The sequence below is a fragment of the Pogona vitticeps genome, chromosome 3 (genome assembly GCF_051106095.1).
Source record: "Pogona vitticeps strain Pit_001003342236 chromosome 3, PviZW2.1, whole genome shotgun sequence".
In the NCBI taxonomy this organism is placed as follows: Eukaryota; Metazoa; Chordata; class Lepidosauria; order Squamata; family Agamidae; genus Pogona; species Pogona vitticeps.
In genome coordinates, this window is record NC_135785.1 from 67,648,618 (window position 1) to 67,674,404 (window position 25,787).

At 42.2% G+C, this 25,787-nt stretch overlaps 1 protein-coding gene and 1 long non-coding RNA gene across 3 annotated transcripts; one reads left to right on the top strand and one right to left on the bottom strand.

The window, feature by feature from the left end:
- Window positions 1–316: 316 nt before the first annotated feature.
- Window positions 317–12,140, bottom strand: PRDX3 (peroxiredoxin 3). Of its 2 annotated transcripts, XM_020786451.3 has the most exons (7): window positions 11,982–12,140; window positions 11,154–11,283; window positions 8,137–8,278; window positions 6,430–6,565; window positions 3,571–3,674; window positions 1,120–1,285; window positions 317–463 (listed from the first exon to the last, which is right to left on the bottom strand). In XM_020786451.3, the coding sequence occupies exons 1-7, from the start codon at window positions 12,021–12,023 to the stop codon at window positions 410–412; spliced, it is 774 nt and encodes a 257-aa protein (XP_020642110.3). In that variant the 5' UTR covers window positions 12,024–12,140; the 3' UTR covers window positions 317–409. The 2 variants fall into 2 exon arrangements, with proteins under 2 accessions (XP_020642110.3, XP_078245743.1); XM_078389617.1 differs by lacking the exon at window positions 11,154–11,283 and having other exon boundaries at window positions 11,982–12,119.
- LOC140705958 (uncharacterized) lies at window positions 12,078–15,081 on the top strand. The gene is made up of 3 exons (XR_013543185.1): window positions 12,078–12,213; window positions 12,828–12,926; window positions 14,942–15,081. It is a non-coding gene; the product is annotated as an uncharacterized LOC140705958 (long non-coding RNA).
- Window positions 15,082–25,787: the final 10,706 nt, after the last annotated feature.

Genomic DNA, 25,787 nt, shown 5'->3' on the forward strand with positions numbered 1-25,787 from the left:
GTACTTCTTCCAAGTTATTCTGCCATATATTGAACCTATTAAATATTTTTGAAATGATAACTAGTTTCTCAAAGGAGAGAAACTTCACTATACAACACTATGAGCAAACCAAAAACATTAATACTTTGCAAGCTGAATATGGCAGGCAACAATTATTTCCTTCAGACAGCTGCCTTTTAAAATTTGAAGCATTTTTTTCTAGAGTTATTATACATGGGAACCACAGAAAACGTGAGCAATGCTAAAGTCTTGAGCCTTGAAGATTACTTTTTTATGCAATCCTGCAAAATACAGCAACATTACATCACAACAAATCTTAAAATAGTTGTGCATGTTTATTACAATCATTTGCTCTCACAGGATGTCAGTTGAAGAAATAGATACTATTATTAACTCCTTGTTCATGGCCTTATTTATTCAGTTTTGCAAAATATTCCTTTGATCCTTCTGGACTTGGCTTGATCTGCAAAGCAAAACGATCAAAACAGAAGATTAATACTGAATTATATATTCAATCAAGACCATAATTAAATACTATTAATAATCCACATCTTTCAAAACTAGGATCAGGTAAAGTGCAGCTCTGCAGCTATTTCTGTGCCCTCCCAGCCTCATTTCTCTGGCAAAAACCCCCCACTTTACTGGTTTAATAAATGACATTTTCTACTATCTTCAAAAGCTACTTTTAAGCAGCATCTAGCACTCCGAAGTATTTTAGACGTGTTTTGAGCATAGTTCTATGCCAGTCTCTTATCAGCCTAAACTTCTCCCCCATTCTCTTCTGTAACTGATAGTAATGGAAAAGTAACAAATACCACAATAAGTCATGTAAGACACTACTTTCTCAACAGTGTAATGAGAAAAGATAACCAGTTACTCTTCCAAAAATGCAATGAATAACAGGAATGAAATAATGCTCTATTTTTCTAAAATATTGTTTCAAACTCTGAATGTTCTACATGCACAGCTGAGACTACTGTACAATGATTTCTTTTTAAGTTAATCTCTGTAATCAGCAGTTTTCAGTTTGAATAAGCCCAGAATTGAACCTCTCTCCTATACTAAAAATAAAGGCTTGGAAGTTTTTATAGTTTAAAGACACAACTATCAGCAACATACCGTGGGAGAGTTTGGAGTCCAATTTGCTGGGCAGACTTCTCCATGTGTTTCTACAAACTGGAAGGCTTTTACCAGCCGAAGTGTTTCTTCTACGCTGCGACCAACTGGGAGGTCATTGATGCTCAAATGCTTGATGATGCCATTAGGATCAATGACAAATAGACCCCTTCAAAGAAATAAAGCAAATTATTTTTAAAAAATGTACACAAAAATGGTGAGCAAAGGAACAGGACCAGTTAAAGCTCCTTGTCAGACCTTTACTATCCACACTAGGAAGCCAAGAGAGGAGACCGCAAGGCTTAAGTTTGTGCCCCTGGCTCCCACTACACTCTTTCAGCATGTGACCCTTGAACATTGCATAGAATTGTATACTGCCAACAATACAGATTTTAAACCTGTAGAGAGCTAATACTGATCCTTGTATTTTGTACAACTATTTGTTCTTTTAAAGTAGTTGTTTTATGTTAGTTGGTTATCAACTCCCAAAGACTAACAATAAAAGTGCAATAAACTGGAATAAATATAGATGAGCAAATGATTTTTTATTCTTCAACAACATAAAGACACAGAATGCAGATAACCCCAGAAAAGTCCTTGTCTGAGTGACTCCGCCTCTTACCACACATGTAAAGTTGCTTTGTACTGCCTGACAGCCTTTCTTTAAATTGGTACAAACTAGTAACAAGTACTGTGAATTAAAGCACATTAATTTCTATGATAATATGATTTTATCTCAACCAGATAAAATTCACATTCAGATAGTATTCATGGATTGCACAATTAGGTGCACATAGGCAAGTAAAGGACGTGGTGGTGCTGCGGGTTAAACCACAGAAGCCTGTGCTGCAAGGTCAGAAGATGGAGTGAGCTGCTGTCACTTTTCCCAACTCCTGCCAACCTAACAGTTCGAAGGCATGTAAAAATGCAAGTAGATAAATAGGTACCACCATGGTGGGAAGGGAACAGTGTTACATGTCTAGTCGCGCTGGCTATGTGGCCACAGAAACTGCCTATGGACAAATGCTGGCTCTGCACCTTGGAGACGGGGACGAGCACCATGCCATAGAGTCGGACACGACTAGACTAAATGTCAAGGGGAACCTTTACCTAGGCAAGTATATTATAAAGTGAGCTCAGTTCTTAGAGCATAACACAGTCCTTTCTTTTGCTTATCTGTTTGTTAAAAGTGATTAAAATCACTGTTTCCTTGTTATGCAAGTCTGAATACAGTCCCAGAAGTCTGGATAACCTACAAACAGTTTTGCTGGCTCACATCCTTCCTCATTTCATTGTATTTATGCACGGAGGGTGCTTGCTTTTCCTCACAGGAGGATGCATTGGTTTTTATAATTCCCACAGCTGCAAAGCTAATATGGAAAACGTCATCTAGACAGAAATATCGAACACAGAACACGGCCAAAGAGCCCGAAAAACCCACAACAACCATTTATATCTGGTGCTTATACATTATTCTTACAATAAAGCAAAATAGAAACTCACCTACACCTTCAGTCTAGAGAACCTCAAGTTGTTTCAGTATTTCTATAAAGCTGAGGCTCTGTTGCAGTTCTTCCCTTAATAAAGGGCTTGCGATTATTCCCAAGTGTGCAGTCCTAAAGTGACATGTGTGTTCTAAGCCTTGCATTCTTGAAAGAGAGATGTCCTCAGGTTTATGAAAACCAGCACTGAAGGCATAGGCAAGTTTCTAGTTCGCTTTATTGTAAGAGTAATAACAACATCTAAAAAACTAGTATAAAACTATGTTTCTGTTCAGATAGTTTTCCATATTAGCTGTGCAGCTGTAGGAATTATAAAAACCAATGCATCTTCCTATGAGAAGAAATACATACCCACTCTGGATAGACAACGAAACAGGGACTCAAGCTGGACAAACTGTTGGGAGGTTATCCAGACTTCAGGGAGTGTATCCAAACTCACAAAGCAAGGAAACGACAGCTTTGATCACTTTCAACGAACTGATAAGCAAAATAAAGGACCGTGTAATGCTCTCTTATAAGAACCGAGTTTACTTTATATAAACCTGTGTATGCGTACCTAATTGTAACTGTAAAACATGAATACTATCTGAATGAGGTTAAGGCAAAACAATGTTATCATAGAAACTAATGCACTTTCATTTACGGTATTTATTACTAGTCTATAGAGTATTTCCGTGAATCTCTCTTCTTTCTAGTTAACTCCTTTAAATTGGAACAGGTATTCTGTGGCTCTCTAAATGTTATTAAACTACATATGCCATCAGCTCTAGCCAGCAGAGTCACTGGTGAGGGATTATGGTAGTTAAAGTGCAATATTAGCAGGGTTATATGATGTGCACTGTGGAAAATGCTCATGGAAGACCACCCCAGAAGACCACCTTCTAACACTGAATAATTTAATTTAATTCACCTCAGAAACATTAAAGGAAATAAATGGAAAATAATCTCCCACCTTAATGCAATGCCAGAGGCTTCCAAAAGCACACCATAATCTCGGGAGATCTGTTTTGTTATGTCTGAAAGAAGAGGGATATTCATATGGCCCAAGCCACCATTCTAATGAAAGAGAAAATGGATTAGGCTTTAAGTGGGGAAAGAGCCATATGAAGACTTTTTCTTTAAACAGAAAAAATTTGTGGTGGAAAGCCCATTGAATATAATATTTGAGAAAAACATTTTATGAGCAAGGAAAGATGCAATCAAATTTGGACAGAAGACAAATTTTCGTGACATGTTAACTTAGAATTAATTTACAATTTAACAACAACAACAACAACAATAATAAAGAGAGAAACACAAGGAACATCAGATGAACAAAGATTCTATCATGGTTCTTTAGCTAGTACTAGGACAGTCTTTATATAACTTAAGTTTAGTAAAGTACTCATTTTCTGGATTCCATATCTTTTCAACACTTAGCCCTATCCAGCAACAATGCATGTACGACTCAAAGGGTCCCAAAAATATATATAAGTTCATTCTCCATTTCCCCATCCTATGCTAAAGTCTTACTGACCTTCATGTACCTGTTCATAGATCTGGACAGGTACTATAAAACGCATTTGGCTCAACATTATTTACCACACTTACTGTATATAGAACTCTGAGCTGAACACACAAAGATCTGTGGGAATTCTGGTTGAGGTGCCCACATTTCATTCTGAGGCCTACACATTTTCAGGCTAAACACTTAAACAAGACTGCTGTCCAACTGACTTTTACTGAATGACATGTGAAATATCACGAGTAAAATATGTACAACGTCAAAATATTTACATGGGAATAAATAATAAGTAATGCAAATCTTAGGGTAATGTTTTAATAACCATTTAATAAGTAAATAAAATGTTCACAAATGATAAAACAGGAAGAGAACTTCCAGGTTTTGACAATATGAGAAGACACATAGCATCTGATCAACTACAGTGAAGATCTTCCTTTGAATTTCAGGTAGGCACTAGATTTTATGCCTGGTAAGTAAGAGAAATGCAGTCAATCTATAGAGTGCTATCCTTGCTTTTTGTCTATGACAGATCTAATTTTCAGCAAAAAGTAATACTATTGGGATTTGGTATGTGGCTATTCTAGCACTCTGTTGTGAAATAAAAATAGGAGGGTAACAATAGGTGTTTTTCTTCTAGGTTTAGCGATTCAAACAAATTAGCCAAAAATATAAGGTTTCAGCTGTTTGATTTTATATCTCAAGGGTGAAATCTCAGTATCATACTCTGCATAAGCTTCCCTGGCATTGCAAGGCTAGTTATTAGTATAGGCATGTGGCTCTATTGAATTTCACAGTATCTATTAAGTCAGGAAGATAAATAATCTATCCTTGAAACATGGCTGACAAGTCTCATTAGCCTTCAGAGACTGCCCAGGGTCAGTTTTTGAGCAACCTTGTTGTTAACTTGTACTTCAATTTTGCAAACACTTCCTGCAAGAGTTCACTTATTTCAAGGCTATCAGGCATGACACAAAGTGTAGCCTCATTTAAACTGATGGAATTGCCAAGCTAGTCCCCTCCCCATTAGAAACTAGAGAAATAAAGAATCTCTGCCTAATGGCCAACTCTTCCAAAACATGAGGTTGGATCATTAACACAGCAAAATTGCAAGTCCAATTGCTATAAATGCAATACTAAGTCCAAAGGATCCCTCGTTTAACAGGTCTATAGATGTTTTTTTTACCACAGGAAATATTCACAGATCCCAGGTGAAGGAAGACAATGGGTATGACATGGGAACAAAGATTCAAAGCTCTGGACCAAATTCTTTGAAGGAAGACAAAAACAAAATAAAGCATAGTTGCATCTTAAAGACTATTATATTTCAATGGGGGCTTTTTTGGACACATCTACTTCTTCAACATTTTAAAGGAAAATAAATCTTTCTGTAGTTTTATTTCACTCTAAAATATCTGAACAAGTGAATGTATCCATAAAAGCTTATACTGAAATGTAACAGATAGTCTTTAAGGTGCCACTCTGTTTTTATTTTATTTCCATGTTACATTATGTTTCTGTTTATGTTATATTTCTGTTTCTATCTGGATATTCTTGCACAGACAACACAGCTGTTCCTTTGAAAAAGAGATGGTAACAAGAATGATTAATTACGATGAGGGGAAGAAAAATCAGTGGCCAGAATCCTGCTGGGTTACCCAATTATAGAAAGGAAACTACTTATTCATTTTGCCAGCTGTCCAAAGTGCAATGCCTGTCTGCACAACAGCCAGTCAGTGAAATGTCAAAACTGGTTGTGTGACTGGCCAAAATGATTGATTTTCACCATGTGTGAATGCCAATGCCTTAAATCAACAAAAGGCAAAAATAATTCATATTCCCCCCACTAATATGTCTTCATGCACTTCATAAACGATTTCAATCTTAAGCTAACTTATAAGATTACTATTAAACTGCATTAATTTGCAAGTAAAATATTATTTACAGTTTTATTCTTACCATAAGGCCTCACATTTCCTTTAGAAAGGCATCCATTAACTCAGTATATGTAGCAAAGGTATTGCTTTGGTCACTAAAAAGAACTGTTGAGCTAATATACATACTGTATATCTAGATTTAATGGTAAGATAGCCATTATCTAAGAGAAATGTCATATTTATAATTTTAAAGCAATTTTAAAAATCAGATTTTATTTTTAAACAATCAATTATGAGCTATTTTTTCCCCAAATAAACTATTCCATTTATTTATTTTTTTTGTCAAATTCTCCCTTCTGAATAGCAGAGTTCCTCTGAAAGACAAATACTTTTTCTAAAAAAAAAAAAAGAAAAAAAAAAGTCCATCCTCTACCTTTCGTGGTGTATTTATCCAGGCCAGGTGACAAAAGTGTGAATCCACAGACACACCAACAACCTCACAGTTCACATCATGGAATTCATTTGCTTTGTCGCTGAAAGCAATAATTTCTGTTGGGCATACGAAAGTGCTAGTGGAAAGAAATGCAACCAGAATGTAAAGGAGGAAACATACAACCCTATTTTAAAAATATAATTCCTTCCCCGACACAACTGGTTTCAGTAGAGAAACCTGGGTCACAGGCTATTTCACCTGGAAAGTACACAGAGAAATGGAGCATCAAAACTGGAACTCTTACTTCCCAGTTTCCATTTCAGAGGATCTGTCATCTCCTTTTTTAGGAACCTTGAACTCATATTCCAAAGGAACCCCATGAGATCCAGGCACCAACCTCTACAATTGGCACCTTATTTAGTTAGTTATATGCAGCAACCAACTCACAACAATCCTTACAGGGCTTTCAAGTTACGTGAGATAGCTAAAGAATAGTTTTACCAGTTCCATGACCCCCATGATTCTCCACAGTAGTAGAGATTCAAACCCTGGTCTCCGGAGTCCTAATCTTTCACTGTACATCACACTAGATAATCTGGCACCTTAGAGACCAACAGGTTTTATTTCAATGCCTGTTTGCCTGCCTGCTGAGGCAATACCCCATGCGTCTGTACAAGACTACAAGTCCAGAAGTCTATCCCACCTAAAACCTGCCATTCATTAAGGTATTAGAAAACTTGATTGCTAAAACTAGGAATGGCAATGTAACCCACAATATAAACTGCTAGCAGAAAAAACATTTGTTTTAATATAGTAACATCTCACCCTCAACTCTGTAGCACATAATGTATCCTCCATCTTAATTCTGTTAGAAAGACTATTAGTAAACTTATTGCCAGCTGTTACTTTGCTGCTAAACATAGGATATCGGCACCACAGGTGCCTGGGAAAACAGTGTCCTCCTCCTGGCTGTGTGTGCTGCGCAGTGAGTGGTACGTAGACCTGCTGGTTTTGGAGGGAGCGTTCGGTTTTCTCAGACACGCATGGTGCCAATATTCGTATTTGTATCCCCAGCAATATGAATATGAATATCCCATTTCTATTTGCTGCTCTACAACAACTCAGCATTGCACTGCCTTACAGGTTCCATCTCAACCTGAAATACTTAAGTGGCTGCAATTCAAAGCTCTGTTGCATAGTTTAGACAGCAACCTAAGACTCCCCATAACTTTGTCTTTATAAATATCCACTTCTTCCATTCTACATTTGCTGAATATGCCACTGCTGATTATTCACTACTGATAGAGAATATGTGGCCTTTCAGAAGCTATCAGACTACAACTCCTATCCGTCCTATACAGCATAGCTACTGGTGATGGATTATGTGAATTACAGTCCAGCAATATCTTAAACCATTCTTATATTCCTCATTCCTGATTTACATAACAAAACAACATCTAATTTTTTTCAACAACCAGATATTTTAAATTCTTCTGTATAGTTTAAACTCATAAACTTCTTCAGCAAGGCACTGATGAGACCACCTGCACTACAATTTTATCAATAATGCCATACAAAAAAAGGCACACCCACCCTATCATATAAAGACAGACAGAATATAAGTGAAAGCAACTAATCTACTGGAGGCCTTTATCTCCAGAAAACATTTGCCCCCTGAAAGGAGAGACCGTTTAAATGCTAACTTACAAATCCAAAGGGTAGAAGAAAAGAACCAGGTATTTCCCTTTGAAGTCATCCAAGCTCATTTCTTTGAAATCCCCATCAACCACAGCTGTACCTTTAAAATAAGGAGCATGCTGAGTGACAGCAGGAACAAATCTTGAGGGACCTAGGAAAAGACAGAAATGACACAGGTATTGTTAGATCTATACAACAAGCTTTTGAGAGGAAACAAGACAGACGCCCAATGACAGCTGAAGCCTATATATATATATCACACTTTCATTTTGCACTATTTATCCCAAATACATTTCCTACAGTCAGATCAATCTTTCCTGCCCTGATTACTGGCTGAACGTGTAACAGCATTTGAGAAGTGAGCACAAGAAACCGCTCTTACTATACTGCATATCTGAACAATTCGGTTAAGACAAATACCAAGCTATTTCAAAACATGCCCTGTGTATGCTCAACAGACCATGCTCTACAAATGTAGAATGTGCTTCCAGCCATTGAATTCAGCATGTGTCCCAGGGTGATGTCTGGGTTTCCATTTTTACAAAACAAGGTCCTACTCCCTAAGATTATGAAGACTGGCTAGACATTTTAGTGCAATTTGCACTAAAATCACAGATACTAAGAAAGAAGGATCTTAGTCCTTAAAAAAAAACCAGGGCCTCAAGGTGCTTCAACGGCCTGTATTATATCCTAAACCCCATGATTAGCTTAAGCAGAACAAGTTATCAAAAATGATGGTAGACTTATGCACAGTCTCTTCGTTAAATGTTCTAGTCGCACGGACAAATATGACTTGCTGCTACTAATGCTCGTACAACACAGCTTTTCATGGGTTTCAGGTGTCATTTCAAAATAGAATCTGCATTTCTGCTTGAGCACAGATCCTTAACTGCCACCAAGTCACCTGCAATTTAGGGTGACCCCAATAGAACATTTGAAGTATATGAGCTGTTCAAAAGGTATTTACCATAGCTGACAAAATTTCATGTCAAAATGTTGGTGACACCTTCCCAAAAAATCAGGGCTTTGCAGAGCTCCTTTCCTCCAGTGGTTCCCAACCTTAGGTAACCAAAGTGTTCTTGGACTGCAATTCCCAGAAATCCTGGCCAGCCCAGCTGGTGGAAAAGGCACAGCCAACTTCAGTGTAAACCTACACAGTTACAGCAGTTTGATTCCATTGTAATTGCTGTGGTTCCATCCTATGGAATCCTGCAACCTGTAGTTTGGTAATCAGAATTTTTGCGAAAGGGCTCCTGTGAAACACAGCAACATCTTATCAAACTTCAGATCCCAGGAATCTTCAGAAAGCAGTCAAGAGTGCTGAAGAGGAATCAAACTGATGTAACCAGGAACCAGTATTATTCACCACCGAGTTCAGAATATGGAGAAGAGTACTGCCAACAACTAATTTGGGAGGGGGGGGAGCTGGAGCTGGAGAGTTGAATGATCCCAGAGGAACGAGAGAAGGATGCTCTTATTACCATTCATTAGGGTTGCCAGACGTCCGGCAAAAGGAGGACATGTCCTACTTTTCAGGAGCATGTCCTCCGTCTGGCAGGCAAGACTAAAAAACTTCAAAATGTTTGGCTTTTCTATCTCACCCCACCCCTCCCTCTCCCCCACCCCCTGCAGCCAAACCTCTCCCTGTTACTTCCTTGGTTGAGGTAAATCCTCTGGTTCTTTCAGAGATCGGAGGGAGATAAGGTGGCTTGATTGTTTAGGGCTGTTCCAGCCCCCGAGTAATCAATCTCCGGCTTGTGGATGGCTGCTCCTGCCCAGAACTGAATAAGGCAGGAAGGAGCAAGAGAGGAAGAGATGGATGGAAACCTGGACAGGAGTGAAGTGAGTGCACTTGCTTGCCTGTTGGAGGGGAAGCTGGTCTGGGGTTTGGAGGGGGTGGCGATTCAAAGCCAGGAAAATAGGGGCCAGTCTGGTCCCTCCTTCCTCCTAAAGCTGGGGAACAGGAGGCACTTTTATCCCCCCTCTTCTGCCCTGACCCCCCCAACCCTGGGGCATGTGCAGAGTGTGTTTCCAGGTCCAGGAGCATATGCAGAGTTATCCCCTATGCTTGTGGGAGCTGGAACACACACATACACACACACAAGCGGATTTCTCTCAGCTTGAGAAATTGCAAAGGGTGGAGAAAATGGCTTTGTGTCTATCTGTCTGTCTGTCTGCAAATCCATTTTCTCCACCCTTTGCATTTCTCAAGCTGAGAGAAATCCACACTCTGTTTTTTTTCTGGTTTTAATAAAGTGTTTCAAATCTGTCACACAACTTTTTAAACTTTTTATTTCACTTTATTATGCTTTTATTAAAATAAAAAAGCAATAAATAAAACAAGGGGGATGGGTCTCCATTAAAGGAAGGAATAGGTTGTCTCCATTGGTCCTGGGAGCCCAGTAAGTGTATATGTAATTTGTTTTGTTTTTGTTTCTAAACTTTTTTAAAAACACAAAAACACAGTGGCCAGTGGATTCTGAGTTTTGTAGTCCAAAAAATGTAACTTTCCCAGTTTTGACCTTTCAAGACTGAGTAGGTTGAGTGGTTATGGTATTGCCCCATGATCAAAGAGCTATTCTCCCCAATACCTAATTCCAAAAGTGACATGTCCCCCACCCCACCCCGTGCACAGAGCCCCCCCCCAAAAATATGTCCTCCTTTTTGGCTTTCTATGTCCTCCTTTTCGTACACATGTATCTGGCAACCCTACCATTCATGAAACAACGGGGGACCATGATGTATGACTAAACAGAAGGAAAGCTTCTTGTTCTGGGTAACAATTCTCCAAATACGTACCTAGCAACCAGATATTGCCAGTGGTCACAAGATTTTGAGAGCAGTAGTCCAAAAAGGAACTTCTCCCATGTCTGTAAGTGACTACAGTACTACTGACTCATTTGTAAGCGGTGTGCAGATTTGTGTTTTGGGGCTGTAAACTCCCAGAATGCAGCCCGGGCAATCCTGGGAGTTGTCGTCCAAAACCACAAATCTGCACACCCCTACTTTTTTGACTAGGCACTTACTAGTACTGAAATGGAGCCGAGAAAACGGTGGAGTCGCGCCCGCAACACACTTCCGCCCGCCTGCAGGCGCCGCAAAATGCCTTCCGGCAGCCCCGCACGCCTTCCAAGAGAAAGCGGCCGTCCAAGTAGCCTGAAAAAGAAAAGAAAAACAGGCTACAGGCACCAGAAAAAGAGGAAAATTGCATTGGAACCCGCCCTTGGCAGAGAGATCTGGGTTTTTTTAAAAAGCCTAATAAAGAGTTGTACAAAATATAGGAGCAAAAAAAGGAGAGCACCACGAACAATGTGCGAAGAAGATTCCCAGGTTTGATAAAATCCGGACTGCTCCACATGAGCGTCCGGGGTGTGTGTGAAGGTGCCTACCCAGGGATCAGGACGGGGGAAAGCGACGTAGGAGGAATCCGTTACTGGAGTTACTTTTCACCGGCCTTTGTCCAAAGAGGCTTGGAGATTGGGACGAGGCTATAGAATGAGCCCATTTTACAGACAAGTTCAGGCGCCCGAATTAAAAACAAATAGATGATCCTTCCGACCAGGAGGGAGGGACATTTCTTGTAACTAAAGGGTAAGGCCAACCGTGGCCCCCTCTCGTCCATTTTTAAAAGATCTTGTCCCCGCTGCAGAAGAGAAAAAGGCAGAGAGGGAGGCGTGGATCAGGCCTTTGCTCGGACACGGGCAAAGTCCAGCCGCTGCAGATCTCGACAAAACAGCATGCAAGCAAAAAAAAAAAAAAAAAAGCACGCAACTGTTCAGTCTCGGCAAGGCAACGCGCGTCGCCTTGGTGCCCTTCACCTTCCCAGCAGCGGGTCCTCCGGAGCCCGCACTTACCGAGGGTTTCAGTAACCTTCGCAGCGCTCCAGCAGCAGCCATTTTCGGAGCTAGCAAGGAAGTGGAACCCGCCTGCGCTGCGCTTGGCTTAATACAGCGAGGGGGCCGGACCAAGAAATCGCGTCGCTCCGGGCGCCGAGGTTTTTTTCCTGGGCCCCGCCGTGGGAGGCGCGCCTCTCTTCACTCGTGCCAGCGGGAGGGTCTGGAAGTAAACGACGACGGCCAGTGAATGGTGTGTTTTACCAAGGTGCACTTTGTACCCTTGGAAACATCCCAGTCTGACCTTGATGGAAAACAACCAATGAAGATGCTTGATTTTAGCTTAAAGCTGTTCCTCCTCCCCCCCCCCCACAGACACACACTTTTAATCGGGATCAAACCCTCAGTGAATTCAGTGAGGCTAATTTACCAGCGCGCCTGTTTAGGGCTAGAGCGTTTGGCTGGATCGTGTGCTCGGTTTCTAAAAAATTAAGTGAAACGCCTGCAATCATTTAAATTCCAAGACTGTAAACAGACAAATAAAAAAAAACGGACCATGCGATGCAGTTGTAGCAACCAAGTCTGAGGCTAGACGATACCTTTATTGGATTACTATATAAGGAGCCATGAACCAGCTTTGGACTTTTCAAATGTACAGTACTGTACAGCCCATTGATCTCAGTGGTTCGTGTGTTCTCAGATAACGGTTTTAAAGCATCATGGGGTGAATCTATGGTTCTGAAAAGACATAAAAGGGAGCAAACCCCATGTTAAACACTGTGGAACTCCCTTCTGATAAAATATTCATCAGATTGCACTGTTAGGGACAGGAAAAAGAAGTATTGATAGCTTTGTTTCCCTGTACAGGTATCTGCTATTACCAACATTGTCAGCTAAATATCAACATAATGCAAAAAAACCCCATTGGAACCGTTTTGCAGTTAAGCAATTTTGACGTCATGTGAGGTAAGCGTCTAGCGGGGCACCACTGTATTTTATAAGAATGTGAGGCACTATGTATCAGGAACATGTACTAGAACTATAGTGCAGCATAGGAAATATACAGTACAGTATTTATAAATGCAATCGGATATAACAGTATCCCTATGGTTTAGTATTAGAAAAATAAGGCTAGCCTTCCTTCAGGGTTGCTTCTGATTCCATTTGAGATTTATAATAGTTTGCTACATAACTGGAATCCTAAAATCTGAACTATAGTTAAAAACAAACCAGCTTCAACATCATAGCCTAAGGAAGCCTTGTTTCTCCTACACACAGCTGGACTAAGCACAGCTTGTTTGCATTTAAAGGCCATGGCAAGCTGATACAAATGTAGCTAGCCTTGGTGGGCTGGCCTGATGGGAGCTGCAGTCCATCAATATCTGGAGAGCCACCCTTTCCCTTCTCTTGGCTTAGATCAGTGATGGTGAACCTTTTTGAGCCAGAGTGCCCAAACTGCAATAGAAAATCAACTTATTTATTTCAAAGTGCCGATACTTCAAATAAACCTGAATGCTGAGGTTTTAGTTTAGAAAAAGCAGCCGTTCCTGCACTGCAATGGTTAAATGCTTGTTTCCCCCCCCCATGGGCAGTATTAACAAATACTTACTTACTGGTGGGGCAAATCTGCCTTCCAGTGGGAGGGAGTTCCAAAGGCTGGGAGAATCTTTGAAACACAGCTGCATCTTTGATAGTGCAGGGATGGTGTTAAAATACTTGTATGTGTTTCAAAAACCTAGGTTGTTTTCTTAACAGGCTCCTTATAATATCTTTTTCATGGCAAGGGCAAGAAAAAAAAATGTCCAAAAAGAGGCCAAAGGGTCAAAGGCTTCATTGTGTGACTGTGCTCATCCTTATTCATTTATTACTTTCATTTTTTCCCTCTAGCTCAGAGCTTAGGAAAGTTCCTTTTGGTACAAATGCTGGAAGATAACTTTTTGGAGCACCAGCCTAGAATCCTGTCAAAAGGCCAACATGGGGAGATTTAACAATCAGAGGTGACAGGGGATACATTTACAGGCCACAAAAATCATGCAAAATGCAAGCTTTTGTGGATGAATCACATGATCAGAGGGATTGTTGACATCATCTTCAGGACTCAGCCAATCCAGAGGGTGCTGCTGTCACCTTGGGAACCCAAGCCCACTCTCCTGGGTCTTTGTGACCTCACAGAGCCCCACCTCTCTGCTGGCAGATAAAAGGGGCTTGCTGGGTAGGGCAGGAGACCAGAAGTGAGGCCAGTGGCCAGAGGGCAGTCTGGCAGAGAAAGTGGCAGGGGTTGCAGGGGACCCAGTCCTTCTGCCCAAGGCAACTTCTCTTGCAAAAGCAGATGAACTTGCTAAGTGGGCTTGTGAGTTAACAGCTTGAGGCTGGCGGAGATCTGTGGCTTGAAGCTGGTTGATATTGGTGATGGACCAGGGGAAAGTTGGCAGAGGCTGGCAGAGGTTGGCGGATGAAGACAGTGGACGTTAGCCTCCTGAAACCAGCTGCGGAAGCTTGGAGGATATCGGTGGATGGAAGCCCAGGCATGTGTGTGAATGGCTGGTGGAATGAAGGTGTGTGTGTCGGGGGTGTGGCTGTATGTGTGTGTGTGTGTGTGTGTGTGTGTGTGTGTGTGTGTGTGTGTGTGTGTGTGTGTGTGTGTGTGTGTGTGTGTGTGTGTGTGTGTGTGTGTGTGTGTGTGTGTGTGTGTGTGTGTGTGTGTGTGTGTGTGAATGGGCTGGCTGGCATTCCCGTGGGGATGTCGCCGGGGTCTGTGTGTTACCCAAGCATTTGGGAGCTGGCGGAGGCTGGCTTCAGAAGCGGAGTGGAAGGGATGAATGGGTGAATATTCCCGGTGGAAGCCAGTGGATGTTGGCAGGCGGAACTTCAGGATGAAGTTGCCAGAACATTGGTCGGTGGATACACTTGGGTTGAAGCTGGTTGATGGCGGTGGACGAGCTCACCCCTTAGTTGTTTTTTTCTCTCTCTTTCTCTTGCAGGGCCCGATGCGGCCTCTTCCCCAGGGGGATACGAGGGACCAGAAGGTAGGCGTCCTGCTGGAGCTGAACCAGGCCGTTGTCTCCACTGAGGATACCCGTTTAGCCTCTTTTCCAAAACCAATAAAAGAATTTTAGGAATGGTTTTGAAGTGCTGTCCTGTTTGTCAAGGGCTGTCATGGGATTATCTTCCCCATCCCTTCATTATATCTGGGGTGGGTCTTTGTGAAGTCATGGTGTGGGGCCTTGTGATGTCACAGGAATTGGGAACATAATATTTCTCAATGCATATGTGAGGGAGTCAGCTAGGCATTGTGGATTCTCTGTCTGAGCTAAGTGTAGGACCCGAACTCCGGGTCAAGAAGTGATGATGGGAGTGCCGTCCCGCCCAAAGGCGACTGTAGGAACCCAGACCGCTCCTCGTCCCTTCCCTCCCAAGCTGATACATCAAGCTGTGGACACCTTCGACTTGGAAGAGGGACTGAAAGGGTTATCAGTGGCAACTCAGACACCCCTGGTTTTGGCGGGAAAGGAGGGGGGAGGGCAGTAGCTGAGGTGGGAGCTGGTTGGTACTTGGGACGCCATCCCGGGGGGATGGGAATCTGTGTGGATGCAGGACCCATGGACTGGGAAGTGGGAACTGGCCCGTGTGCCTAAGCAAGAGGCGGAAAGCCGTAGAAAGAGGGGCTTGCCTCAGCGCCCATCCTATTGGGGAGAAACGGAGACCTGCGAGTGGTGGAGGAAATTGAAAGAAGAGAAAGCAGCTGTGGAAAGAGAACGTGAGGCGAAAAGGGCATGGCATTTGGAGGAGTTGAGAAGGATGGGGTATTGCCTGGGACATCCAGCTTGGTGAAGGGTCCCCATTCTGGGGATGGAGTGGGGATGAGGAGACCACCCCTCTATTGATTCCTGATCCCGAAGACGGGGTACCCCAAGAACCTGAAAGGGTTCAGGCTGGTCCATGGGCCCCTTTTGGTTGCCCATGTTGGAGCCGTTGCTCCCTCAGGAGAAGTTTGTTCCCAGTCTGTTTGACATTTCTGTACCTGTCCCTCTGTTAATAAATGAAGCTGAGTTTGTTAATTCGAAATCGTCTGTTGATTTATTAGAAATGGGGGAGGTGAAGACAAACGGACACTCACACTAAGCGAATGTATTATGTGTCGTGTTGGGCAGACACAGGAAACCAGTGTGCCCTAGTGCCATTCAGAGAGGGTTGGAGTTGGGTACCTGTCACACACCCTTAGTTCCCCTGTGTTTTTCCGCCCAACCCAAGTTCACTTTCAGGTGTGAAATTTATTTTTCAACCCTTTCCCGCTGCCACCAGGAGTCACTCCTCACTACATCAAATATGACTCTTAAATCAGTGTTATTCAATAAATCAATGTTTATTTAAGTGTTCATAAGCAAATCATATAAAGTTAATCATGGATGGTCTTATGTTATTCATTCAATCAACTGTGCTTTAATAACATTTATATTTGCTTATGTATAATCATGTTACTCAAGGTATTTATTCATTTCTTATCTTGTTCCTTATTTCCCTATTCTTCTCTAACACAAGACTGGTCCTAACTGCCTAAACTGCTTGCTTTTCTCCAACTCATATCCCTAACTCATCCCTTACTCTAACTGAAATCCTCTCTAACTAACTGCTCTTTAACTGTCATCCATTCTCTTATATATCTCTAGTCCCACCTTTTCAGTACAGCCATTGGCTCCTGAATCAGGGTTCCATTGTCATGGACAGGAGTGGTTACTGACCTGTCCGTCACAGTACCCAAATACTATGGCCACCCCGTAGCAATAAACAAGACTCGCTCCTTCCCTTCCACCACTGCTCCTCATATTTGCTTGCCTGGCCTGGAGATTCAGGGGAGCCCAGCCATTTCCTGGCACAGCAGCTCATTCCCTCTGGCAAGCCTCATCATGATCAACACCATGAGCACTCCATGGACAGCTCCTTGCAGAGTACAAGTGAGAAGAAAATATGCCCCTTCGAAGAAGCTTCCAGTCCATCCTCTCACGCCAGTGCCACAACTGAGGAAATGGCAAGAGCCTCGTGGCGTAGTGGTTAAAACGCTGTACTGCAGCTTAAACTGTGCTCACGACCTGGGGTTCAAATCCCAGGTAGCCGGCTCAAGGTTGACTCAGCCTTCCATCCTTCCGAGGTTGGTAAAATGAGTACCCAGCTTGCTGGGGGGGCAATGTGTAGCCTGTATAATTAAAATTGTAAACCGCCCGGAGAGTGCTTGTAGCGCTATGGGGCGGTATATAAGTCCAATAAATAAATAAATATAAATAAATAAATGGAGATGGGCAATGATTTGGAGATGTGCGTAGATTAAAATTCATGTGGATCTATGCCATGGATAGATGGCAAAAATACACTGGTACTGCAAAATCTGCTGCTTGAGGGCAGTGGCTGCCTCTGAGTGCCTCGTGCAGTGATGGTGAACCTTTTTTGAGCCCGAGTGCCCAAAGTGCAACACAAAATCAACATTTATTTCAAAGTGACAATACTGCAATTAAAACCCGAATGCTGAAGTTTTAGTTTAGAAAAAAAACAACTGCACCTGTATTGCCAGGGTTAAATGCTTGTTCCCCCCTCCCGAGCAGTATTAACAAATAAATACTTACTGGTCCTCCAATCCCCCATTGGGATAGACCGGTAATGGTCGCCATTGCACCCCTCCACTAGACCACTGCACCAGCAGAGAGGAGTGCCGAAATCCAGGATTGGAGGGCAGGTAAGTATTTATGGCGACTTATGGCTTGTGCCAGCTGTGGCACGCGTGCCATAGGTTCGCTATCACTGGTTTAGATGGTTCAAACATACTGCTTCAAATTCTGGCTGCTGTGAAGTACTGGAAAGAAAGGAGAGGCTAAGCATTTGGATGATTTTTTTAAAAAAATCTTCATTATAAACTTCTGAACTTCCATATGACACTATTTTCATTCAGGCTGCAATCTTATATCAACTTATCTGGAAGTAAATATAATTGAAGGCAGTGAACTTACTTCTGAGTGAATGTGTGGAAAAATTGTACCATTAACACTGCAGTTCTCCACACAATTATTTTATTTGTTTGTTTGTTTGTTTGATTTATACCCCGTCTATCTGGTCTACTCCACCACTCTAGGCAGCTTCCAGTATAGGATAAAACAATAAAACACAAGAACATTACATAATCATTTGATACAGTTACAATAAAATAGAGTGAGAATAAAATAAGAAGGAATAGAAAAGAAATCAGGTATTGACTGGAGGGAAGGCCTGGATGTAGAACCATGTTTTTAATTGGGTTTTAAAGATTCCCAGCTGCACGAATCTCTGAAGGGAGGTTGTTCCAGAGGCGAGGAGCCACCGCCGAGAAGGCCCGGTTTCGTGTCTTTTCCTTCTGGGCCTCTCTCAGCATCAGGCTCCTCAGCCTCACCTCCTGACTCGCACGGGTGATCCGGGTAGACCTTGGTGGGAGCAGGCGTTCCGCCAAGTATCGAGGTCCTAAACTGTTTGGGGCCTTGTAAGTAAGCATTAAGACTTTGAAGTCGACGCGGAAATGAATGGGCAGCCAATGCAATGCGGCCAGAGTTGGAGAAATATGTTGGTACTGTATTTTCTCAATTAGCAAGAAGTTCCACTTATTTCAATGGAGTCTACTTTTGAGTAAGCATATATTCCAGCTGGCTGGATAGTTCAGTAAGCTGAATACCTAGATATAGAGTCAGAGACTGGGAGCTTGATTCTCCACTGTGCCTCCTGGGAGTCTAGCCAGCCTTTGTAGCCTTGTATAAACTGTTCAGTCCCAGAGCACCTGCAGAAGAAAGTAATGGTAGACCACTTCAGAGTACTGTATACTTAGACAACTCCGGAAAAGTTTGCCATAAGTTAGAAGCGATTATATCTATTATTATGTACTGCTGAGTCTTTTTTATGGCAACCCAATGCAAATATGCATTGTATTTCATATTGATTATATTTCTACAAGGCATGCAACACATTTAAGCAGATTCATGTTGAAAAAGAATCACAGAGCAGCAAATCATTTCATTCCTTTCATCTGTAGAAGTCAGAGTGCAACTACACAGCAAGAGAAATACAAATGCACTCACTATGAAGTTGCACCAGGGAATTCAGTTTCTCCAGATTTGTTCATAATAACTGGCCACACAGGAAGAAGGGAAATTGCTAAACAGCCTTCTTTTCAACTTCTTAATGTAGCTTTCCTGTAGCTTTACAGGGGACACGGTAACATAACTACCCTAATAATCTGTAAACAAGGCTGTTCAGCCAATTTCCTGCCTGCCTGCCTGCCTGTCAGCCAAAAATGTAACTCTGAGGCTGGATCTGTGCCACTCCCCCAGCACACATAAGCCCTAGCACTGAAGGAAAAAACTACAGGGTGGTGGTTTCATGGTTAATTTGCATTTTCTTTTATGTCATGGGATCAGCAGAAAATGTGAATCAGACCATCCCAATCCTGTAGCATTTCCCATATTTCCGACAAATACCACACTAAACAAAAAAGTTAACAAAATCTACACTAAAACATATTCAAAGCAACAAGATGCAACAATTCATTTAAAAAACTCAGACAGACACTAAGAGAAAACCTGTCTGAAAAAGTTTGTCCACTTTGGATAGCAAAGTTGGGAGCAGCCTGGCCTCCCATGGGAGGGAGTTTCCGAACCTGGGAGCAGCAACAGAAAAAGGCCCTTTCCTGTGTCCCCACCAAGCGCACTGCTGAGGGTGGTGAGACTGAGAGAAACCTCCCCTGATGATCTGATCACTAGGCAGCCGCATGAAGGGAGATACTGTCCTTGAGATAGTTTGGACCCAAGCTGGTTAGAGCTTTATAAGTTAAAACCAGCACCTTGAATTTTGCCTGGAAATGGATCAGCAGTAGAGATGGGCACACAAACCACTGAACTGGTTCCCAGCCCCACCTCCTCAGATGGCCACCCACTCAAGGGCAGTGCCCAGAAGAGGTGGGGCAGGGAAGCTGAGGCGCTAACTCTGAGTGAGTGCCCAGTGGAAGTCACAAGGCTGGGAACTGCCAAACATCTGTTTGTCCAAAGGATGAATCAACATGAACCACAGGTGCCCATCTCTAATCAGCAGGGAGCTCCTGTAATGGGCGGCGGGGGGGGGGGTAGTGTTACAGCACACATTTATGTGATCCCTGTAACCAGCCCCCATTAACCATCTAGCTGCAGCATTTTGGACACATTGAAGTTTCCTGACGCTTTCCATTGGCAGTTAATAAATGGTATGGTGGGTGAAAATAACAGGTTTTAAATGGGGAAACATTTTATTGAAAGAAGGGAGTATAAAATAGTATATATTCTATATCATGAATGAATATAATATGTTCTGTGTTGACAGTATACTGCTTTATACTGGCCAGTATTGTTCAGAGGAAGGGGAATTTTAGCTAAGACCTTGCAGTAGCTTGACTTTGAGAAGGCCAGGGCCTGGACATGGCAAAATCTGAAGCGGCCTTCAACTTCTGAGTTTATCAAAAGCTGAGAAGTCTAAACTTTGATGAAGATTTTGTTTTGACTATGCCTGGGACAAAGTATATAAATTACACACTGTTTGGGAATTTAAAAAGACACGTGCTTTGTTTTCATTGAGAGGGAGAGGAAAATCTCTGCCAGAAGTGGGTTAGAATTATGCAATACGAGTAAGATGTGAATTATTTAGAACGCCTAATGCTTTACTATGCTTTTATAATATTTGAAAATACGTACTTTCACAAAATAGATTTTAAATAACTTTCCACAGTGACTTCTAAGTTTATGTCTCTTTTTTCAGACATTAAGAATGCATCTCTAAGCATTGTGTCCTTTGAATATTAAATTGTATAGTATAGAAGATATTGTTTTTGTGAGTCACCATTCATTTTAGACTGAATACTGCCTATAGTATATATGAGCTGAAGTTTTGTATAAGATTGTCGATTTTGAAATATATATTCATTCATTTCTTTATACAAATATATGCCTGTAACTTCAAATTTTTAGATACATGCTTGCTAAATACATTTTAGAAATTTTTATTTCTGAACATTCCGTTCATTAAAGATATCAAGAGGATATCCAGGAGAAAGAGTTAATATTAAAAAGGGGTGCAAAATCATCTGAGTCTACACATAAATTCCTTGCTAGTTGTGTGCAAAACACAAGTCTATAAGTCTCTCATGGGGAGTCTATACGAAGCTGGTGCCCAGTGAAGACAGTCAGATGTTTACCAGTGGAATTTGTCAAGTGTCAAGCTGTGCCTGGAGTTCCGAAACTAGATTTATGTACCCTAGTAATTTCTGTTCCTGATCACCTCAGAAACTTACGTCTCCTGCCATGTGTTAATTCCTATGGCTGGAGGGAAGATCCACAATCACTGTGAAGGATGGCAATTAATTTTAAAGCCATGGCTATTCCCATGGCAGCAGAATGGGCCAGAAGGAATGGGCTCACTGCTGCCAGATGTTTTGTTTTATGTATTCAGTCAAAAAGGGATTATTCACACTGGAGATGGTATAGTCAGGCAGATGTTAAGTAACAAATATGACACTGCACTATTCTGAGAGATATGTTCCTATGGCAATACCTGGAGTGTTCCCAAGTTATAGTCAAGACAGAGCATTTTTTTCAAGTGCCAGTGGTAGCTCTGGTTGGTGGTTAAAGCTGTTGCCCTGAATTACTGGACAGTCCCCAGCCCTGCTACACACCCTCAACTCTTGCAAAAATTGAGGAATGGTACACAGAATGGGAGGAAGAGATGGACCCAAGTGTACTGAACTATTGATACTTAAAAATGAATTAAAACCTTATAAAGAGTTTGAGGAATACTGGTTTTGTGCAATGGGTTACAAGCCAACCTGCAGTTCAAACCCAACTGGGTCAAGGTACAAATATATTAAATACTTAGTGGTCCCCAACCTTGCCCCTCCAGATGTTCTTGGACTACAACTCCCAGAAGCCTTCACCACCACCTCTGCTGGCCAGGAGTTCTGGGAGCTGAAGTCCAAGAACATCTGGAGGCCCAAGGTTGGGGACCATTGCTTTAGAAGGACTGTTAATACAGTGCCAATTCACATAGTACATAAACTGACAGCACTGGATGCACACATAGAGTGGATTACAGTCATTCATGTAACTAAGTCATGTGTCACCATGGCCATACCAGACTTCTCCTGGAACTGGCACAGTTGGCACACTAGTTTTAACTGTGCAAAGGCACTCCTGGCCACAACTGAAACCTGGCCATCCAGGTTCAGTGACGAATCCAGGAGCACACCCAAGCTATTTATTTGTGTTTTCAGAGGGAGTGTAACACCATCCTTTTTCTGCCTTTCAGGTGCCCAGGAGCACCTCTGCCTTGCCTGGATTCAGTTTATTCACTCATATCCAGTCCATTACTGACAGAAACTGATCTAGAAGCAAAACAGCTTTCTCAAATTTAGATGGAAAGGAGAGATAGTGTTGTGTGTCATCTACACTCTAGTGACACCAAACCTCAAAACTTCAGAAAACTTCTCCCAGTGATTTCATTTAAATGTTAAATAGTATAGGAGACAAAACAGAACCTTGATGAACTCTGCAAGTTAACAGTCAGGTTGTTGACCAAGAGTGCCCCAGCACCACCTTCTGAGTTGTGCCCTCCCGGAAGGACCAGAGCTGCTGTAAAACAGTGCCTCCAAGTCCAGTTCCAGAGAGATGGCCCAGGGAGATACCATGGTTGATGGTATTGAAAGCCACTGAGAAGCCCAGCAAAACCAACAGGGACACACTCGCATTGTCCCATTCCTGACGTAGGTCATAAACCAACGTGCTGAAACCAGTCTTCGTCCCATAACCAGATCTGAAGATTCAACTGAAATGAATCTAGATAATCCCAGTCATCCAGGAACCCCTAGAGCTGAGAAGCCATGACTTGCTTCAGCATCTTGCTCAAGAATGAAATATAAAAGACTGGCCAGTAGTTATCCAGTATCAGGAGATACTGCTTCCTTCTTTGCCTGCTGTCAAAGCTTGGTAGTTGACGTCTTCATTCTTATCCTTCTCACACATACCCATACAGCCAAAGAGGAGAGGACACCTAGAAGGCCCAGCCTTATGCCTCTGGTAAAGCACCTGTGGGTAGCCTGAGGCCGGGCTGTGCTGTTTAAAGTAGTGGTTGGAGAACAGGGGTAATTTACCCCAAATGGGATAAAAGTGAAAATCCTGGGGGTAATGAGCAGAACACTACCCCCCATCCCCCACCCCTGCAGCCAAACCTCAAATTGTAAGCTACCTCTCCCTGTTACTTCCTTGGTTATGGCAGGGCACTTTAAATCTGTTATTTCAGAGATCAGAAATTAGCCTGTTTGATTGTTTAGGGTTTTACAGCCCCAGGCAATCAATCAGGCTTGTGAATGACTGCTTCCGCCAGAGATGAATGCAAGCAAGCAAGCAGGAGAAGGGGAAGGCTTCAGTTAACGAGGGGAAAGAAGATGCGAGAGATCGACGGCTTCATCAAGCTTCTTTAAATGTACAGTATGTAGAAAATGGAGTGTGTGTGTGTCTCTGTGTGTGTGTGTGTGAGAGAGAGAGAGAGAGACAGAGAGACTGACTCAAAACTATGAAAAAAGGAACAGGCAAGCAAAACAGAAGGCTTGAATTAAGGTGGGAAAAAAGGTGGCTTTTTAAGATGCTGTCTAGGTTTGTCATCACTTTCCTCTCAAGAAGCAGGCGTCTTTGAATTTTGCGGCTGCTGTCACCATCTGCAGTGATCACGGAGCCCAAGAAAGTAAAATCTGTCATGACCTCCATCTCTTCCCCTTCTGTTTGCCAGGAGGTGATAGGACCAATGGCCATGATCTTAGTTTTTTTGATGTTGAGCTTCAGACCATTTTTGCGCTCTCCTCTTTCACCCTCATTAAGAAGTTCTTTAATTCCTCCTCACTTTCTGCCATCAGAGTGGTATCATCTACATATCTGAGGTTGTTATTTCTTCTGGCAATCTTAATTCCGCTTTGGGATTAATCCAGTCCAGCCTTTCGCATGATGTATTCTGCATATAAATTAAATAAGCAAGGAGACAATATACAGTCTTGTTGTACTCCTTTCCCAATTTTGAACCCATCAGTTGTTCTATATCCAGTTCTGACTGTTGCTTCCTGTCCCACATATGGATTTCTCAAGAGATGGATAAGGTGGTCAGGCATTTCCATTTCTTTAAGGACTTGACATAGTTTGCTGTGGTCCAGTCAAAAGCTTTTGTATAGTCAAAAGTGAAGCAGAAGTAGGCGTTTTTCTGGAACTCTCTGGCTTTCTCCATAATCCAGCACATGTTAGCAATTTGGTCTCTAGTTCCTCTGCCCCTTCAAAATCCAGCTTGTACTTCTGGGAGTTCTCAGTCCACATACTGCTGAAGCCTACCTTGTAGGATTTTGAGCATAACCTTGCTAACGTGGAACTGAGTGCAATTGTACAGTAGTTGGAGCATTCTTTGGCACTGCTCTTCTTTGGGGTTGGGATGTAGACCGTTCTTTTCCAATCCTCTGGCCACAGCTGAGTTTTCCATTGATGAGGATAAAAAAAATTGCACTGCTCCTTTGATGTTGGGCTTTGGCACCAGGGTGGGTGACATGACCTTTAGCCTGGTTTGTTCCTTTTTGCACACCACACACAGAATGATTAAAGTGGTAGGAAAAGCTTCCCCCCCCCCCAACTCTGCCTTGGCTGTCTCTAGTAAGCATGTCATTGCTGGCAGCACTCTGGCAGCCATTGATGATAATTAAATCCTCTATGAGCTAGCAAAAATTTAATGCAACTTGCTAGGCACATTGGACACCTTACTACTCCCTACACCACCCCATGGCTGGTGTGCAATGTGTTCCAGCAAAAAAGTGCACATCTTTATTAAATTTGGTGCATCCTGCTAGTTTGGCACATCGCCTGGCAGCCATTGATGCTGATTATGTATCCTGCTAGTTTGGTACACAGCCTGTGTAGATTCAATAAGATTTTGGATTCAAATAATGTATGATTTCTTTCCCTTCAAATCAAGGGGATAATGTTTATGTATATAATTTTCAGGGGTAAAAGGTAAAAAAGTTACCTGACCCCTGTCCTAAAGACCCAGCCACCAGTGTACTTCAAAGATTTTGGAGTAGTTATGAGACAACCAGGATCTCTGTCTTAGAAGCTGCAAACCCAACAGCTCCATCCACCCACCTTGGCTCATTTTAAATTGCTTTTCTGGAAACAATTTGAAGAGTTTGTTGGATTTTTAAAATATGTAATTCTGGGGGAATCTTTTGAGAGTAGCTTTAAATTAAGCTCCAAGAGGGGTATTGGAATGGACTATGTGGATGTGGCACTGACATGCAAGCTTCAACATTTTAAACTGCTCTCAAGTGCAAACCTTGAGCGCCAGCTAAATGTGTTTTTTTCCCAATAAAATGCAGTGCCCCATAGCTATAGCTAGATGGCAGCAGATTCTTTCCCTGTATACAAACTGAGTGTGAAAGCATTCTAGGATAGCCAGCCTGCTTACCAGATGTTTCATGTTTGGCCAGCATACGTCCTGAGCCGCTGCTATGACACATCATGGAATGCGGAGACAATACACCAATTTGTAGGCTCATAACCTCATCATACCCATCACAACTAATTGAAGGCAGACAAATTATCTGAAAGAAAAACTGAAAAGGCATAATGAGCTGAGGGTCAACCTTGACTTATTTATTTAACTTATATGCCGCCCACACTACCCAAAGGTATCTGGACTTTTGCAGCTTTTGTGCTGGGGGGGGGGCAGGCAGGAAGAAATCAACTACAATTTTGCATGAACATGATGTGGCTC